General features: G+C 35.6%; 1 protein-coding gene and 1 non-coding gene across 7 annotated transcripts in view; one reads left to right on the top strand and one right to left on the bottom strand.

Annotated features, from left to right (window-relative positions):
* The window catches only part of CFAP70 (cilia and flagella associated protein 70), a 106,277-nt gene that overhangs the window by 16,982 nt on the left and 69,025 nt on the right, over nucleotides 1–20,270 (top strand). For 5 of the 6 annotated variants that reach the window (XM_045040137.1, XM_045040138.1, XM_011287342.4 and 2 more), the window contains exons 4-9: nucleotides 5,961–6,059; nucleotides 6,220–6,299; nucleotides 10,143–10,322; nucleotides 12,452–12,634; nucleotides 15,583–15,677; nucleotides 20,008–20,107. In XM_045040137.1, the coding sequence (XP_044896072.1) occupies nucleotides 5,961–6,059; nucleotides 6,220–6,299; nucleotides 10,143–10,322; nucleotides 12,452–12,634; nucleotides 15,583–15,677; nucleotides 20,008–20,107 (737 nt within the window). The remainder of the gene's footprint in view (nucleotides 1–5,960; nucleotides 6,060–6,219; nucleotides 6,300–10,142; nucleotides 10,323–12,451; nucleotides 12,635–15,582; nucleotides 15,678–20,007; nucleotides 20,108–20,270) is intronic. The other variant, XM_019813279.3, reaches the window with a different exon arrangement.
* On the bottom strand, nucleotides 9,207–9,308 carry LOC111557179. The gene has a single exon (XR_002737037.1). It is a non-coding gene; the product is annotated as a U6 spliceosomal RNA (small nuclear RNA).

Genomic DNA, 20,270 nt, shown 5'->3' with positions numbered 1-20,270 from the left:
CATAAAAAAGAATGAAATTTTGCCATTTGCAACAACATAGATGGATCTAGAGGATATAATGCTAAGTGAAATAAGTCAGAGAAATACAAGTACTATATGACCTCACTCATGTGGAATTTAAGAAACAAAACAAAGAAACAAAAAAAGAGGCAAACCAAAAAACAGACTTTTAACCCAAACAAACTAGTGGTTACCAGAGGGAGGTGGGTGGGGTGATGGATGAAATAGGTGAAGGGGATTAATAGTACGCTTATCATGATGAGCACTGAGTAATATATAGAATTCTTGTACCACTATATTGGTGTTTTGTTTTGTTTTGTTAAATATTTGTTCATTTGGGGTGGGGAGAGTGAGACAGAGGGAGAGGGAGAGAGAGAATCCCAAGCAGGCTCTGTGTTCACAGCAGGGCTCAATCTCATGACCCTGAAATCATGACCAGAGCCAAAATCAGGAGGCAGATGCTTAATTGACTGAGCCACCTAGGTGCCCCTGTACCACTATATTGTACATCTGACACTAATATAACACTGTACATTAATTGTACTGGAATTAAAAGTAAGTAAATAAATTTAAAAAACAAGGAACATCTCAAATCAACAATGTAACTATACAACTTAAGGAACTAGAAAAAGAAGAACAAAATTCCAAAACTCACAGAAGAAAGGAAATAATAAAAACAAAAGGAGAGGTAAGCAAAATACAGAATAAGAAAACAATGAAAATCAGTGAAACCAAAAGTCGTTTTTAAAAAAATCAATGAAATTCACAAACTTTTAGCTAGATGGACTAAGAAAAAAGAGAGAAGATGCATATAACTAAAGTTAGAAATTAAAATGGGGCTCTTACTACCAATTATAACAAATTAGAAATATAAGAGGGTACTATGAAAAATTGTTCACCAACAAATTAGACAATCTAGATGAAATGAAAAAATTCACAGGGATGCAAAACTACCAGACTAAATCACAAAGAAAGAAAATCTCAATAGAACTATAACTAATGAGGAGAGAGTAAATCAGTGATAAAAAAAAAAAATCTCCCAACAAAGGAAAGTTCTGGGCCTGATGGCTTCACTGGCGAATTCTATCAAATACTTTAAGAACTAATACCAATACTACTGAAACTTCCCAAAAAAATTGAAGAGGAGGGAACATGTCCTAACTCATTCAGTGAGGCCAGCATAATCCTGACACTAAAGCCAGACAAGGTTGCTATAAGAAAACTACAAACCAATGTCTCTTATGAATATTGATGCACAAATGCTCAACAAAATACTAGCAAACCAAATTGTGCAGCATATTAAAAGGATTATACACTATGACCAAGTGGTACTTTTTCTTGGAATGCAAGATGGCTCAACATACAACTCTGTCAATATAATAAATCAACAGAATGAAGAAAAAAACCCACATAATCATCTCACTTGATACAGAAAAAGCATTTGACAAAATTCAAGAACTTTCATGAAATAAACACTTAGCAAAGTAGAAATAGAGTGAAACTACCTCAAAATGATAAAAGCCATATATAAAAATTTCTCAGTGAACATTATACTTAATGGTGAAAGACTGAAAGCATTTCCTCTAAGATCAAGTACAAAGCAGAGATTCCTGCTTTCACCAGTTCTTTTCAAAATAATAACAAAAGTTCTAGCCAGAGCAATTAGGCAAGAAAAAAGAAATAAAAGGCATCCTAATTGGAAAGGAACAAGTAAAATGATCTCTGTTGCAGATTATATGATCATATATGTAGAAAACAAAGATCGCACACACACACACATACACACACAATTGTTGGAAAAAATGACTTTGGTAAAGCACCAGGATACAAATTCAGCATACAAATAGCAGTTGCATTTCTATATACTAAAAATGAGCAACATGAAAAGTGAGTTATAAATGAATTCCATCAAAAGGAATAAAATATCTAAGAATTAACTTAACCAAGAAGTGAGGTGTCTGGGTGGCTCAGTCGGTTGAGCGACCGACTTCAGCTCAGGTCATGATCTCATGGTTTGTGAGTTCGAGCCCTGCGTCAGGATCTGTGCTGACAGCTCGGAGCCTGGAGCCTGCTTCTGATTCTGTGTCTCCCTCTCTCTCTGCCCCTTCCCCGCTCATGCTCTGTCTCTCTATGTCTCAGAAATACATAAACATTGAAAAATTTTTTTTAAAAAGAAAAAAGAAAAAAAAAACTTAACCAAGAAGATGAAAGACTTGTATAATGAAAACTACAAAACTTTGCTGAAAGAAATTAAAGATGACACAAATGAATTGAAACACATCCCATATTCATAAATTGGAAAAGTTAATATTGTTAAAATGTCAATACTACCCAAAGTGATCTACAGATTCAATTCTATCACTATCAAAATACCAATTTTTGTTTTTGCAGAAATAGAAAAACCCAACCTAGAATTCATATGTATTCCAAGACACCCCAAATAGCCAAACAATCTTGAAAAAGAGCGAAGTTTGAGGTCTCTTATTCACTGTTTTCAAAACTTACTACGAAACTAGAGTAATCAAAAAAGTATGTTGGCAGAAAGAGAGACATATAGAACAATGGAATAGAATAGAGAGCCCAGAAATAAACCCTCACACATATGGTCAAATGATTTTTGACAAGGGTGCCAAGACCATTTAATAAGGAAAAGGCAGTCTTTTCAACAACAGGTGCTAGGAAAACTAGATATCCACATACAGAAGAAAGAAGTTGGACCTAACACTATATGTAAAATTAATTCAGGATGGATAAAGAACCTAAATGCAAGACTTGAAACAATAAAACGCTTCGAAGAATATAAAGGACAAAGCTTCATGATGTTAGATTTGGTAATGATTTATTGGATAGGATACTAAAGGCACAGGTAACAAAAGAAAAAAAGAGAAAGACAGAAAGACAGATGGAAGAAAGAAAGAAAGAACAAAAGAAAGAAAGAAAGAGAAAGAAAGAAAGAACAAAAGAAAAGAAGGAAGGAAGGAAGGAAGAAATTGGACTTTATGAAAATTTAAATATCTTGTGCCTTAAAAGACACTACCTACAGAGTAAAAAGGCAGCCCACAGAATGGGAGAAAAATATTTACAAATCATGTATCTGATAAGAAATTAATATTCAGAATACAACAACAAAAACCAACCTGATTCAAAAATGGACAAAGGACTTGAATAGAACTTTCTCCAAAGATCTACAAATGGGTAATGACCACATGAAAAATGTGCAACATCACTAATCATTATAGAAATGCAAACCAAAACTACAGTGAGATATCACCTCTTACATATTAGGATGGTTTCTATAAAAAAACAAACAGAAAACAAGTGTTGACAAGGATGTGGACAAATTGGAATCTGTATTTGGTGGGAATGTAAAATAGAACAGTCACTGTGGAAACTGCTAGTTCCTCAAAAAATTAAAAATATAATTATCATATGATCCAGCAATTTTACCTCTGAGAATATATCCAAAAGATTTGAAAGCAGGGTCTCAAAGAAATATTTGTACACTGATGTTCATAGCAGCATTATTCACAAAAGGTAAAATGTGTAAGGAATCTACATGTCTATTGACAGAATGGATAAGCAAAATGTGACATGTATACAATTGAATATTATTCAGCCTTAAAAAGGAAAGAAAGTCTGACATATGCTACAAAATGGATGAAATTTGAGGACATTTTGCTAACTGAAAGAAGCCAGTCACAAAAAGACCAATGCTGTATGAGGTACCTAGAGTAATCAAATACATAGGGATAGGAAGGATCCTCTGTCCAGTAGGAGGGGGAGAATGGGAATAATTAATAGATATAGAGTTCCAATTTTAGAAGATGAGAAGAGTTATGGAGATGGAGAGTGGTGATGGTTGCACAAAAGTGTAAATGTGTTTGGGGTACTTGGGGGGTTCAGTCAGTTGAGCGTCCAGTTCTTGATTTCAGCTCAGGTTATGATCTTGTGGTTTGTGGGATCAATCCCCAAGTGGGACTCTGTGCTGACAGCATGGAGCCTGCTTAGGATTCTCTCTCTCTCTCTCTCTCTCTCTCTCTCTCTCTCTCTCTCTCTCTCTCTCCCCCTGCCACTTCTCTGTGCACGTGCACCCACCCTCTCTCTCTCAAGATATATAAACACTGAAAACAAATAGTAATAGAGGTACCTGGGTGGCTCAGTCAGTTGAGCACTCGACTTCAGCTCAGGTCATGATCTCACATTTTGTGAGTTCAAGCCCCACATCGGTCTGTCTGCTGTCAGAGTGGAATTCGCTTGGGATGCTCTGTCCCCCAAGCTCTCTGCCCCTCCCCTGCTAATGTTCTCTCTCTCAAAAATAAATAAACATTAAAAAACACATTAAGATTATAAATAACAATAATCAAGTGTGAGTGTGTATAATGCCATTGACTGTACACCTATGGGTAGATGGTAAATTTTATGTAATGTGTTGTTACCACAATAAAATACAGACATTAAAAAAAGAATATTTTGCCATTTGAAATATTTTCATCTTTTGAAAACAAAGATCACAGAGTTTGATAACATACTACATAGGCATGTATATTATCAAATTGTATTATCTTTGCCAAAAATTGCCAAAAATACTGAAGATGAACCTAAGTCTACAGGAAACAAGAACTGAGAAACAAATTAAAAGGAATTTAATTTGGAATTTAATTTTGGAAAAGGGGAAATTTAATTTGGAATTTAATTTTGGAAAAGGGGAGACAAATCCAGAAAACGAGACATTCTATAAAACAATTGGCCTGATGTCTTCAACAAATCAGTGTCATAGAAAAAAGTATGTGGGAGGAAAACTGTTCTAAATGAAAAGAAATATAAGAAACATGAGAACCAAATGCAACATGTGGTCTTTGATTGGATCCTAGTTTGAACAAAACAGCTACAAAATAAATTTTGGAATAATTGAGAAATATTAAATGTAGACTGGACATTAGATGAATTAAGGAATTACATTTAATTTATTATACACTTGCTAGATTGATAAAGTTATTGTGATTATGTAGGAAAATGCCATGTTTTGAATTTGTATACTTTAGGGGTAAAATATCATGATGTTTGTAATTTACTTGAAAGTATTTCAGCAAACAAGAATAGATGAAACAAATATGACAATATTTAACTATTGTTAAATCTAGGTGATGACTATATAGTATTCATTCAGTATACTAATCTCCCTAACTTTTTATGTATTTCAAATTTTTCATAGCAAATATTAAGCACATACACAGAGTAATGCTGCAGTGAAAAACCTGGTACATACCTTGGGGCTCTATCAATCACTCTAAGGTCTGCTAAGCCGTATGCTAGGCAAAAGATCTAGAACAGTATTGTTCAAATTGCAGATTGCGACTGTGTAGTCATTCCTAAAATCAATTGAAGGGGATTGTGACCAGTATTTTTTTTAAGTTTATTTATTTTGAGAGAGAGAGAGAGACAGAGCACGTGAGCAGGGGAGGGGCAGAGAGAGAGGGGGAATCCCAAGCAGGCTCCACACTGTCAGCATGGAGCCCGATGTGGGCCTCACACACACAAACTGTGAGATCATGGCCTGAGCCGAAACCAAGAGTTGGACCCTTAAATGACATAGCCACTCAGGCGCCCCATGACCAGTAATTTCTTACACATGAAATAGAATAGAAAATATCTAAGGGTTTTCAGTTATTAAGGATGAATATTACATGGAACTTTGTTTTAATCATATGTATCAGTTACTTTTATATGTGTGTACCGATTATGATGTAAAGTCCATTTTTTACTATAACTTGTATGCAAAAAGTTTAATAGGTCGCTCGGGTGGTTCAGTATTTTCCACCAGAAGTCACTAATAATGGTGCCTTCTCAAGTTTCAAGTTAATTTCTCTTAAATTTCTTTGACAATGCTTTGTTAGCTGCACCAGGGTTATCTGATGGATGACCCAGACGTGTTCTCATTTTCTTTGTTTTGATTTTTCTAGTAACTATGACTGAAGTTTTACCAAAGGAAAAGAAACAGAAAGATGAGAAGACCTTAATTCTTGGCCAAGCTGTGGTGGACCTTCTTCCTTTACTGGAAGGTCAGATGTGTGATTTGCTCAATAGCAGATATAGCAAAGCTCATACAATTTAGCTCCAGTGAAGTCCCTCAGTGAATTTGAGGGACTTAATAAAAAGATGAGCACATTTATCTCTGCCTAACCTTTCCTTCTATGACTTGACTTTGCCTTCTTCTTGCAGGAGAAAGTTCATTTGAAACAATAATCCCCTTGCACCCTGTGCCAGGCTCGCCTTTAGAATCTCTTCGATCAGGTGCTAAGGTAATCAGAGTTTTAAATCTCAACTTTCAGCTAGCCGTTTAGTCTACCAAGTCTATTTGCTATAAAGGTTCAATTTATTTGACTCCAGTTCATCAGGTGTCTTCTTTTCACAGGCACACATAGCGTTAAGTTCTGGGAAACAAAGATAAATAAGGCAGAGTCCTACTTTAGGAGTCCATAATCTACACACCATGGATTATAATCAGTGTGATTAGATGGTGGAATGGGGCATGTGGGCACAGAATAGTTATTGGTTATTTTGCCCAGGGGTACATGTAAGGAAGGCTTAACCATGGAAATGCCTCTTGAGCTATGTCCTGATGGATTAAATTGAATAATATATGAATGCACCTAAAACACTTTCTGGCATAGTGAGCCTGAATTGGTAGTCTGTGCCACTGGTGTCTTCTGGGCTTTGTTTTCCATTCTTCCTGGGGATTGGTAGCTTCTTGGGGCATTACTTTTGCCACTCTGGTGCAAGTGCACTCACTTTCAGCAGATACCCAGGTGCCTTCTGTTTTGCACAAATAAAAGAGAGAGGAAGGCTCAAATGATCCAACTATTTCAAATGCAGTTCCCTAATTAACCATTACTGTAGGTCCTCCCTGCTTCTTGTTGATTCTGACCTTGGAGCTGCCATAATCCACTCCTGCATCTCCTGTGGTTCTTTCCCTCTTATTTAGGCTGTGGTTGGTTTCTTCTCAGTTTTTGTTTGTTTGGTTTTGGTTTTGTTTAATATCTGATTAATTTGCTCTCTGTCTTTCTAAGATTACTAAAACTATGTAGTCTAGTGATGGCATTTCTTATTTTCCAAGGATATTATAGCATTATCCTTTTATTGGCTCTAAAGATATAATTTAGTATTTTTCTGTCATTTCATGTAGTTTGTGCTAGAAAGAGGTATATATTTGAGCTCAGTCTGCCTTTCTTGGTTCCATGTCCCTGCCTATGTACTGTTGATTTTCCTTACATATCTTTAGAAGAAAAGTCAAATGGGTTATTAGTCCTTAGGATATTTGCTCATAGTATTCCTGTGTTCACTTGTTTTACACACTCAGTGAAAAAATATGACAGTTATCATAATAATATGATTATAATAAATAAAATAAATATTTTATTTATTAAGTTTTATTTATTTAAGTAATCTGTATACTGAACTTGGGATTCAAACTCATGACCCTGAGATCAAGAGTTGCATACTCTTCTGACTGAGCCAGCTAGGCGCCCCCAGAATTCGCACTAATTTTATATTTAAGCATTACACTGATTATTCTCAAGATTCAAAGAGTAAAATGATATAAACCTGTTCTTGGAAAAGAAGTTCCAATTCATCTTCAAGTATTCCTTGTCTTGATTGATTGAGTGATACAAATTAGAAACCTTAGGGACATTTTACTTATCCTTCCAGAGACATATTGATTGATCAGAGATATGACATTCTTCAATGCCTCTCTTTCTTAAAATCTGCTTTCCTTTGGGGTGCCTAGGTGGCTCAGCTGGTTAAGTGGCTGACTCTTGCTTTAGGTCATGATCTTGCCGTTCATGAAATCAAGCCCCTTGTTGGGCTCTGCACTGACAGTATGGAGCCTTCTTGGGATTCTCTCTCTCCCTCTCCCTCTCCCTCTCCCTCTCCCTCTCCCTCTCCCTCTCCCTCTCCCTCTCCCTCTCCCTCTCCCTCTCCCTCTCCCTCTCCCTCTCCCTCTCCCTCTCCCTCTCCCTCTCCCTCCTTGTCTCTCTCCCTCTCCCTCTCCCTCTCCCTCTCCCTCTCCCTCCTTGTGTCTCTCTCTCTCTCTCTCTCTCTCTCTCTCTCTCTCTCTCTCTCTCTCTCTCTCGGACATGTGCTCTCTTTCTCTCAAAGGGTAAATAAATAAACTTAAAAAAAATTCCCTTGGACCCTAAATACAACCAATCCCCAAATCTGCCTTTTAGCAAATCTAGCCTTTTATATCTTCTAAGTCCTCTGGACTCTCCTTAGCTTAATCCCCACTCTTTATTGCCTTACAATCTCTCATTGGAACATTACAAGTAGCCTTGTAACTACCCTTGCCTTCCCCAGTTTCGCCTTCCCATGGGTGGAAGGGTGTTTGCAGGGTGGCTTACAAGGGAATATGGTCACATCTCATCCCCTGCTCAGTACTATGTAGTTCATGGATTCCCCCACTGCTTACATGTTAAGGTCTAGATTCCCTAGCAGTCATGCAACAGCTTTTATAATAGGAGTCTGACACTTGTTCAGTCACATCTCTCAGACTCCCCTCATTATGTTTTATATTATAAAATCCTGAACTACTTACATCTGAACTGAATATACCATGCTATTTCAATCCTCTTTTACATAAACTCTTCTTTTTGTTCAGAATTATTTTCTTTCCTTTTCCTGCTTATCTAAATTGCAAACTCTTACTCATTTTGTAAGTCACTTCAGACGTCACCATTTCTCACTTCTCCCCACCCCAATAATTAACTATTCACTTCCTCCTTGGTGCTCCTTGACTAGGGACTAGGGCATTTTATACAGGTCTCTTTTATAGCATTTACCATAAATCATGGAATTATAATATGAATCCCATAATAAAAAGAGCCACATCTCCTTTATCTTTATATTCCTTTTTTTTTTTAAGTTTATTTACTTATTTGAGAGAGAGAGAGAGCATGCATGTGTGTGTGTGAGGAGGGGCAGAGAGAGAGGGAAGGGAAGAATCCCAAGCAGGCTCCATGTTGTCAGCACAGAACCCACGTGGGGTTTGATCTCACGAACCATGAGATCATGACTTGAGCCGAAATCTAGACTTGGACGCTGAATGACTGAGCCGCACAGGTGCCCCTATCTTTATATTCCTAATGCTGTGGTAAAGTGCCTGGCATATAATTAGCAACCAATACACATTTTATTTTATTTTACTTTATTTTTATATGGAATGCTTCATGAATTTGCATGTCATCCTTGTGGAGGGAACATGCTAATCTCTGTATTGTTCTAGCCAATTCACATTTTAAAGCTACTTTTTATGGTATCCTGTGTGAAAATGTCATATATACATATGTATCTATATCTGTATCTATATCTATCTATCTATATGGGTATATACATATATATTTGAAAAAACAGTTTTCTTGTTAAAAAGCACGTTGCCAAATCAGAATTTATATTGGAGATATAACTTGGAAATTTCTCATTAGTGGAATACAAAATTCTTTAACAACAATATCAATTATTCTTATTAATGTTGATTCCTAAGAAATAAAATAAAAAAATGAACAAATTATCTTTCTCCTCTCTAGTTGAAAAAGTCATGACAGCCCTATTTGGATATATCACTAACATCAAATCCTTGGCAGCTCTTCTGAAAAATTCATTTTTGAGCTCGTTCATGGGACCAAGAAATACTTTCTCATCTGTGAAAAACAGAAATATAGTAAAGAATATGATTTTCAAATACTTAGTAAAAACCTAAAATTTTAAAAAAGTACTACATTTAAGTTACAAAAATAGTCACAGAATATACACTAGCAAAAAAAAGCAGCTCAATCTCACTCATGTGAAACTACTATTAACATTTCATTATAGAACCTTCTGATTCCTCTTCTATGTGTATTTGTATACATGTGTGACCTGAGTATGGTAGAGGGGAAAGGCCTCTAGCTTAGGAATAAGATTCTCATCTAGGCTATAGTTCTAACTTATGGGACCTAGAGAAAGTTATTTGAAGCCTCTATATGGAAATAATTAAACTTGACCTTCTTACCTTGAATAGTGATATGAGTTTCAAATGAGATAATGAAAAAAAGGGTGGGGAGGCCTCTTGCATTTGCAAAATGCTGCATAATTTTATTCTTTTCCAGCAGTGCAGTCTTGAAGTTAAAGTATTTGTGGCAGAGCCCTTATTGACCACAGCACAGATTTTAGGAGGCAATCTACTGAAGGTCACATTGGAGGCTGCCTACTCTGTGCCTGAATCTTTCATTCCAGTAGGCCCTCTGCAGAATTACATGGTTGGTCTGCAAGTTCCATCAGTTGGAGAGGTAAAGCCCTACAGCCAGATATTTAGATAGATTTAAACACTCATAGGGTCATCTCTTCCTTACCTGCTAAGATTTCATTCAAAGCAAGCTCTATTAATTGAGGAAATTTATTTTAGGCTTAAAAAAAGTTTTCTAATGTTTTATATATAGGTATCTATAGTTTACATGTTATATGTAATATACATTGCATATAATTTGTATCAATAAATACATATTTATGGTGGAAAATATGTAAAACATTTTAAAATTGATAATTTTAATATATTGCTACACATTACTTTTATGCGTATATTTTGTGGATTTTATACAATGTACTTAATTATATAAAACTTTCTCTTAATTTCAGGTTATTTTCTTAGTCCAAATTTCTATAGAGTAATTATATACGGATTTTTTGAGGCTCTTGATAGATATTTCAAAGTTGCTTGCTAAAAGGTATAATTAGTTAATACTCTCAGATGTTCTATTGCAATTTACTTTTCAGCATAGAACCCTCCAATTCCTCTTCACTATTCACATTCCCACCAGCAGTGTAAAGGGTTCCAATTTCTCCATATCCTCATCAATATCTAGTATTTTCTGGGTTTTTTTTTTTTGTTGTTGTTTGTTTTTTTGATAATACTTATCCTTACAGATATGAAGTGGCATTTCCTTGTGTTTTAGATTTGCATTTCCCTAAGGACTGATGATGTTGAGCATCTTTTCCCCTCCTTACATTGCCATTTGTATATCTTTTTGGGGGGAAATGTTTATTCAAGTGTTTTGCCCATTTTTGAATCTGGTTGTTTTTTGTTGTTGAGTTTTAAAAGTACTTTATATATCCTACCTATTGATCCCTTATCAGGTATGTGACTTGTAAATATTTTCTCCCATTCTTTACTTTGTTGTTAGTATATTTTGCTGCACAAAATTCCTAATTTTGATGAAGTCCAATTTATCTATTTTTTTTCTTTTATTGTCTCTGCCTTTGGTGCCATAACCAAGAAATCATTGCTTAATCCAATGTCAAGAGGTTTTCCCCCCTGTGTTTTCTTCTACACGTTTTATAGTTTTAGCTCTTAGATTTAGGCCTTTGAACCATTTTGAGTTAATTTTTGTATGTGGTTTAAGGTAAGGATATAACTTGATATTCTTGCATGTGGATAATTAGTTTTCTCAGCACCATTTATTGAAAAGACTGTCCTTTCTCCATTGAATGGTCATGGTATGCTTAATTTTGAAGTTTTTGCCAGCATTCTCATTTCTGTGGAGGAGCAAATTTTCAGAGGTCCTTACTCTGCCATTCCAGAAATGCCTTTCTGTCACAAAAGTTCTTCCCAAAGAACTAGAATTGTTGAGTTACAGGGTATGACAATTTTAAATTTACTGGAGACTGCAATATTGCTTTTCACAGTTATACCAATTTATACTTCCATCAACTATGTATAAGAATACCATACCCTTTACAATATTGCCAGTGCTTGATATTTTCAGACTGATTTTGCCAATCTGTGTTTTAAAATGATATCTCATAGTTTTAATGTGCATCTCAATTATTATTAAGGTTATCTAGCATGTTTTTATATAAACATTGGATTTTCTAATTTCCCTTTCTACAAATTGCCTATTTACATCTTTGTTAATTTTCTTTTACAAGTATATATTAGATAAATTATAGATAGGAAAGTGCCTATATTGTTAACCCTTGTCAGATTTGTTTGTTTTTAAAAAAGTAATTTTTAAAAAGGTATATCATAACTCTCATATAAATATAAAATGACAAAAGGGTTTTAAACCAGTTCAAAGGAGAATTGGGGAAAAAAACACCCATATATAAGCAATCAGGAATGTTGAGATGAATTTCCTAATAATTCTAAACTCACCATCGGCCACAGGTCAATAATTGATTATATCTCCACTGGACAAAATATATTTGCATATCTATGGACAAGAATAACTTGCATTGTTACTATTTTTTTTTATAAATTAAAGAATTATAAAACAGCACAAATACAGAATCAGATAATCACAAAAGGAAGGGTCTGTTAGATAATACCCAACATTACACTGAAAATATACTTCAATAAACTTTTTTGTTCATTTTGAACTCTTTTACAAAACTTCCTGATGTATGATAATTTATTCTGTAGAAAGACTATCCCATTTTGTTCAAGAATGGAACTCTGAAGATTGGAGGGGAAAGAGAACCTGTTCCCCGGCCTAAAAAATGGCCAATTGCCAACATTCTGGCTCCAGGAGCTAATGACATTCCTAATGCTTTCATTGTTGGTGGGCCCTATGAGGAAGAAGAAGGAGAACTCAATCACCCTGAGGTGAGAGAATTATGTACTTTTTTTTGGGACAAACTAAGTGCATAGACAGATGGCAAGACATTTTTTGAATCACTCTAATTTATATAAATCTGTTACTTGTTAAAATAAAACAATTGTCTAATTCTGATGAAAATGTCTCCTAACTTCTTAAGTTCAACAAACAAAATAGTTTATTAAATTCAAACTTACTCTTTATTTTATTTTGAATTTATGAACTTTTGAGTAGGCAATAATATGATCATAGTCATGCATATAAAAGCAAATATATATACTCAAAGGAAGAAAGAAAGACTCACAAACAAAAATATTTAGAAGAGCAAAGTTTCCTTGCAAAGAATGCAAAAAGGAATAGATTTCAGAAAGACTGACTCAGACATCAGCATAGTAAAAGTCAGGGATAAAATTGTTTTTCTTTAGGAAGTCCAGATTTATAGAAAGTATTCAAAATATTGTTATTTTCAGAACTAGAACCTGTCAGGAAGACACTGCTATTTTTATTTTCTCTGAGGGTGTAAATTAATTAACTTATTTATTTATTTATTTATTTATTTATTTATATTTTTCTTAAGGGTTTATTTTTAACTGAGTATATAGAGTGCTTAATCATATTAAAAGCAGGGAAAATGTCAGTTTTGATTTATATACACACATATATGTACATACAGTACATACATGTATTCTTTCCTTATTGGTGGCATACTCATACTGTTTTGCAACTTGCTTTTTAGTAGATCTTGGTGATTTCCACATCACTACTTAAAGAACATTCTCATTTCTTTTTCTTTTATCTTTTTCTTTTTTCCTTTTTTTTTTTTTTTTTTTTTTTTTTTGAGAGAGAGCTAGAGTGCAAGTGGGTAAAGGTCAGAGGAAGAGAGGGAGAATCTTATGCAGGCTCCATGCCCAGCTCAGAGCCCAATGTGGGGTTCCATCTCACCACCATGAGATCATGACCTGAGCTGAAATTAAGAGTTGGCCGCTTAACTGACTGAATGACCCAGGCGGCCCATCATTCTTTTTCTTTATTTGTACTTGCTGTATAACATGACATTATATAGACACACTTAAATTCACTTAACCAGTCTGCTATTGGTGATCATTTAGGTTGTTGAAATTATTCTTTTCTTTTTATTCCTCCCTCCTTTCCTCCTTCCATCCTTCTCTTTCCCTCCTTCTTTCTTTCTCTTTTTACTTTCTTTCTTTGTTTCCCTGTTTCTTTCTATTTTACTGCAACTTATACTTGTTAAGAGCATAGAAAATGCTGCAAACATACTGGCAAATGTTTCTTGAATGAGCTAATAATCATTAGTGGAAAAATTCAATAAAATTATTTGTAAAATGAGGATGGTTGAATTATTTTAAGTATCTGACTAAATATTTTAAATAGTTGAAATAAATCTGGCAATATTTGAAAAACATTGTGCAGTATCTTCTCTCATCATTGTGATTAGTGAATATTCATACTGTTTCTTGATTTATACTTTCATTTAGATCAGATACTTTATTTTACGTATTTAGATCTTATATTTTAGTTTATTTTTAAATTTTGTTTGTTTCAAGTTTTTATTTAAATTCCAGTTAACATATAGTGTAATATTGGTTTCAGGAGTAGAATTTAGTGATTCGTCACTTACATATAACACCTAGTGCTCATCACCAGTGCCCTCCTTGCTACCCATCACCCATTTAACCCTTCCCTCACCTACCTCCCCTCCAGCAACCGTTAGCTTGTTTCTATAGTTAATAGTTTCTTATGGTTTTCCCCTCTTTCTTTTTTTCCTTCCTTCCCCTATGTTCTTCTGTTTTGTTTCTTAAATTCCATGTATAAGTGAAATCATATGGTATTTGTCTTTCTCTGACTGACTTATTTCACTTAGCAAAATACAGTTTATCTCCATCAAATGGCAAATTTCATTTGTTTTGCTGGCTGAGTAATAACCCATTATATATATATATATATATATATATATATATATATATATATATATATATATATATATATATATATTTACTTTAGATCATTAGCTCTCGAGCCTGGTTGCTCGCTTGAATCATCTGGAAAGCTTTTAAGACAATAGCAATGGGGCACCTGGATGTCTCAGTCTGTTTTACATCCAACTTGGTGTCAGGTCATGATACTGTGGTTTGTGAGTCTGAGACCCACGTCGGGCTCTGTGCTGACAGCTCAGAGCCTGGAGCCTGCTTCAGATTCCATGCCTCCCTCCCTCTCTGCCCCTCCCGCACTTGCACTCGCACTCTGTCTCTCAAAAAGAAATAAACATTTAAAAAAACTTATTAAAAAAAACAATAGCAATGGCCAAGCCCCAACTGAGATCAATTACATAAGAATTTACTTTCAAAATATTACACTGGGGCTCCTGGGTGGCTCAGTTTGTTAAGCGACCGATATTGGCTCAGGTCATGACCTCATGTCTGGTGGGTTTGAGCCCCTTGTGGGCTCTGTGCTGACAGCTTAGAGCCTGGAACCTGCTTCAGATTCTGTGCCTCTGTCTCTCTCTGCCCCTCCCCCACTTGTACTCTGTCTCTCTCTCTCTCTCAAAAATAAATAAATATTAAAAAAATGTATTACCACTGCCCAGGTGTTGATTTTTTTAAAAGCTCCCAGATAATTCTAATATGCATTCAAGGTTGAGAATCAGTGATTGAGATTATATGAGTGAATTTTTGGTACTTAGTACTAAATTAATGTGAAGGTAATATAAATTATCTTATGTACTTTAGTAATAGTAAAGTACCCTAAAATTTAAGATGTGGTAGTAGTTACAGTAGTAGTTGTAGTTATACTAGTAATAGTAATAGTAATAGTAATAGTAATAGTAATAGTAATAGTAATAGTGTTGTGATTAAATCCCTTAAAAGAATGACTTGCAGATTTAGCAGGATGAAACCATGGCACACGGAGAGAACAAAAGTCTCTTATTATTTTACAGGACAGGGAATTTAGGAACCAAGCAGAGTGCATAAAGAAAAGGATTACTTGGGACCTGGAAAGTCGCTGCTACCTTGATCCTCCTGCAGTAGTCAGGTAGGAAGAGGAAGGGGATTATGTCTAAGCAACAACTAGAGGTGGGAAGAAATGTTACTTTTGTTAATTTTATCTATATTTGAGTTAGGGTGATCTGAGAATCCCTTCCACCAAATCTGCTAATAACAGAGGCTTTTAGTGATCGTGGTTCACTTATGGTGGGTTCTGATTCCTTTTTCATATAAAACAAGTCCAGAGCTGATATGTATGGTGGCTCCACAGTGTAGCTCCATCAGGTATACAGGCCCCCTCTTTGTTTTTGCTCTACCTTCTTTAACATGTGCTTTCCATCCACAACGTTGTTTCATGGTCCAAAATGGCCATTGGAGCTCTATCCTGCATATTCACATTCCTCACAGAAAGCTGGAAAGGGCGAGTGTTTAGGGATAAAAAAGGATACATCCTGGGTATCTTAGACCCTCTTATAGAGCCTTCCTAGAAACTTACAATTTCAGTTTTATATCTCAATGGCCATCTCTAGATGCAAAAGAGGCTAGGAATTATGTTTTTGTTATACACATTGCCATTCAGACTAAATCAGAGGTTAGAGGGGTGCCTGCGTAGCTCAGTTGGTTGAGCATCTGTCTTGGGATCAGGTCATGATCTTGTGGTTCATGGGTTCAAGCCCCATGTCGAGCTCTGTGCTGACAGCTCAGAGACTGGAGCCTGCTTTGGATTCTGTGTCTCCTTCTCTCTCTGCCCCTCCCCTACTCATGCTCTGTCTCTGTTTCTGTCTCTCAAAAGTAAATAAACATTAAAAAAAATCTAAATCAGGAGTTAGATACTAAAGAAGAACAGGACACTTGACATTGTGTGGGTAACTACCAGTCTCTGTCACAGTTACCTGGCGGTTAGGGAGAGATGATAAATAAGGGACAATCAAAATACATATAATTAGAATGAGCAACTCTGGTTTTCTTTTTCAATTCATAGGCTGTTTTTAAGAAGAGTGTTAGAATTACAGAAAAATTGAGCAGACATTTCCCAGAATTCCTATATACCTCTGGTTCTCCACTTGACTGTGGTGTATAGTATAAATATACATTGTCGGGGTGCCTGGGTGGCTCAGTCGGTTAAGTGTCTGACTTCAGCTCAGGTCATGATATTATGGTTCATGCTTTGAGCCCCGCATTGGGCTTTCTGCTGTCAGTGCAGAGCCTGCTTTGGATCCTCTGTCTCCTTCTCTCTGCCCCTACCTTGCTCTCTCTTGCTCTCTCTCTCAAAAATAAATAAACATTAAAAATATAAATGTACATTGTTGGGTTTGACTTGCTTATATTCTGTTAAGGATACATTGTTGCTCTTATTACTTTGAGTAGTTATCTATTTGATCAATTAAAAATAAGAAAAATTTGAAAATTTATTTTACCTTAATTTTGTCCTCTGATTCTCTTCTTAATGTAGATCCAAGTTTCTGACCCATATCATTTTCTTTTTCTCTGAAAACTTTTAGCATTTCTTGCAAGGCAGGCCTACTGGCCACAAATTCTCTCCATTTTTGTTGAGAAAGTCTTTATTTCTCCTTCCTTTTTTTTATGATTTTTTTTTTTTAGTTTATTTATTTTGAGAGGGTGAGAGAGAGGGCACAAGCTGGGGAGGGGCATAGAAAGAGGGAGAGAGAATCCCAAGCAGGCTCTGCACCATCAGCACAGAGCCCAACACAGGACTTGATCTCACAAACCGTGAAATCATGACCTTAGCAGAGATCAAAAGCAGACGCTTAACCAGTTGAGCCACTCAGGCACCCTCTCCTTCGCTTCTGAAGGATAATTCTCTGGATACAGAAATCCAAGTTGGTGGTGTGTTTTTTTTCCAGAAACTTTGAATATTTCACTCCATCTCTTATTGCTTGCATGGTTTCTGAAGAGAAATCCAATGTAACTCTTATTCTTGTTCCTCTATAGGTAAGGTGTTTGTGGTTTCTCTCCCCTCTGTCTTCTTTAAATATTTTCTCTTTTTCTGTGGTTTTCTGCAGTTTGAATATGATATACCTGGACATAGGGTTTTTTTGTTTGTTTTCTGTTTTGTTTTGGTATTTATGATGCTTACTCTTCTCTGAGCTTTCAGTATCTGTGGTTTGGTATCTGTCATTAATTTAGTAAAATTCTCAGTCATTATGATTTCACATATTTCTTTGGTTCTTTTTTCTGTTTTTTCCTCTGGTATTCCTGTTATATCTTCTATAATTGTTCCACAGTTCTTGGATATTCTAATTTTTTTTTCATTTTTTTTCTCCTTTCCATTTTAGTTTGGGCATTTTTTATTGACATATCTTCAAATTCACTGATGATTTCCTCAGCATTGTTCAATCTACTAAGTCCATCAAATGAATTCTTCATTTTTGTTTCAGTGTTTCTTGTTTCTAGCACTTCTTTTTTATTCTTTCTTGGGTTTCCGTCTCTCTGCTTACATTTCCATCTCCCTATTACATTATTTGCAGTTTGTCTACTTTTCCCATTAGTGCTCTTAACATATTAATTATAGTTATTTTAAATTCCCTACATGATTGGGGCATCTGGGTGGCCCAGGCAGTTGAACATCGGACTTCAGCTCAGGTCATGATCTCGAGGTTCGTGCGTTTGAGTCCTGCATCTGGCTCACTGCTGTCAGTGCAGATCCGCTTCGGATCCTCTGTCCCCCTCTCTTTCTGTCCCTCCCCCACTCGTGCTCACTCGCTCTCTCGCTCTCTCTTTCAAAAATAAATTTAAAAAACATTAAAATATTCCCTGTATAATCATTCAAAATTTTGTGTCATATCTGAGTCTAGTTCTTATGTTGTGTCTCTTCAGTATTTTTTCTTGCCTTTTAGTATTCTTTGTAATTTTTTATTGGAACCTGGACATTATATATTGGGTGATAAGAAATGAGGTAATTAGGGTTTTTAGTGTGAAGTTTTCTGTTAATGTGGCTTGGAGCTGGGCTGTGTTTAATGTTTGCTGTAACTGTACGTGCTAGAGGCTTCAGTTTCCTTTTTTGTTCCTCCCCTGTTGTCTTTGAGTTTGCCTAAAAGAGGGTCTGTGTTTTGCAGCCTCTCAAATCCACTGTTCTTATACCAGAACCCTGTTGGTGTGGTGATAAGGTGTTTGGAAGGGGAAGTATTTTAAAATACTGTAATTAAACTTAGTATTTTAATGGGTTTGACTTCCTGGCCTGTGACAATCAGAAGTGTTTAATAGTATTTTTTACTTCTTATGTGAAACAGGAAGGCTAGACAGAACTAGAATTGTCTAATTGCCCTTCTCCCAAATCAGATAAGACTCTGGTAAAATAGTTTCCCTTAAAGGGTAAGCATTTGTTATGGGTAACACTCCAGGCATATTTCAAAATGCTTACTGTTCCCTTCTTCCTACTTAAGAGGATTTTTCTCATATCTTCACCATGAATATCTGAAGTGACTCCTTGTTTTAAAGCCAAAAAAGTGTGGAGTCTATAACTCTGGCTAATCCAGCCTCCAGCAATTTGTCAAAATTACCATTAAAGTGTTTCCACAACTTATTGACTCCGTTGCTTTCTCCGACCTGTACACTGACAGCTGTGATTCTCTGTACTTGCCTCTCCTCCAAATTTTATGGTGGTGATTTGCCCCATGAACTTAATTCTTAGATGGATCTAAGAAAGGTCATTGATTTTTCAGTTTGACCTGCTTCTTATTGTTGTTATGAGGACAGGAGCAACAACTTCTAAGCTCCTTACATGTCAGAGCTGACACTGTAAGTGCTACTCTATTTTCACAGTATAAACATATTTTATATGATTTGCATACTTGTCTGATTATTTCTTTAGAACAAATTACTAGACGTGAAATTTCTGGGTCAAAGATTATGACCATTTTAAGGCTTTTGATTCACATTTACAGATTGCTCTCAACAATGTATAGTTTGTGGGGCGCCTGGGTGGCGCAGTCTGTTAAGCGTCCGACTTCAGCCAGGTCATGATCTCGCGGTCCATGAGTTCGAGCCCCGCGTCAGGCTCTGGGCTGATGGCTCAGAGCCTGGAGCCTGTTTCCGATTCTGTGTCTCCCTCTCTCTCTGCCCCTCCCCCGTTCATGCTCTGTCTCTCTCTGTCCCAAAAATAAATAAACGTTGAAAAAAAAATTAAAAAAAAAAAACAAAAAAAAAACAAAAAAAATGTATAGTTTGCTTCTGCTAGCAGTACAGTAGAATTATTTTTGGAATTTTATAAATTTAGGAAGCTTAAAACAACCCACCTACCTAATAAAAATGTTTATATATGTTTGCGTATTCCATTACTTTTAAAAAGAGTCTTCCCTTTAAATTATACTAACTTGATTTTTTCATACAATTCTAATGGGCTGATTTTTAATTTGCAGTTTTCAGAAGCGAATTGTTGATTGCCGCTTTTGGCCTGTAGAGATCACAAGAGTTCCTCTGACTACTGTACCCAAAGGGAAAGCTGCAAAACTTGATAAGGTAAATTTGTTCCCTTAATGATAGCTGTAGAAGAAATGCCTGGTCAGACCCAACCTATTATTCTGCTTCTTTATTTTTTAAATTTTTTAAATGGTTGTTTATTTTTGAGAGAGAGAAACTGAGCACAGGCAGGGGAGGAGCAGGGAGACGCAGAATCTAAAGC

The sequence above is a fragment of the Felis catus genome, chromosome D2 (genome assembly GCF_018350175.1).
Source record: "Felis catus isolate Fca126 chromosome D2, F.catus_Fca126_mat1.0, whole genome shotgun sequence".
NCBI lineage: Eukaryota > Metazoa > Chordata > Mammalia > Carnivora > Felidae > Felis > Felis catus.
Note: the sequence above shows the minus strand (reverse complement) of the source record. Positions and strands in the feature narration are given on the sequence as shown.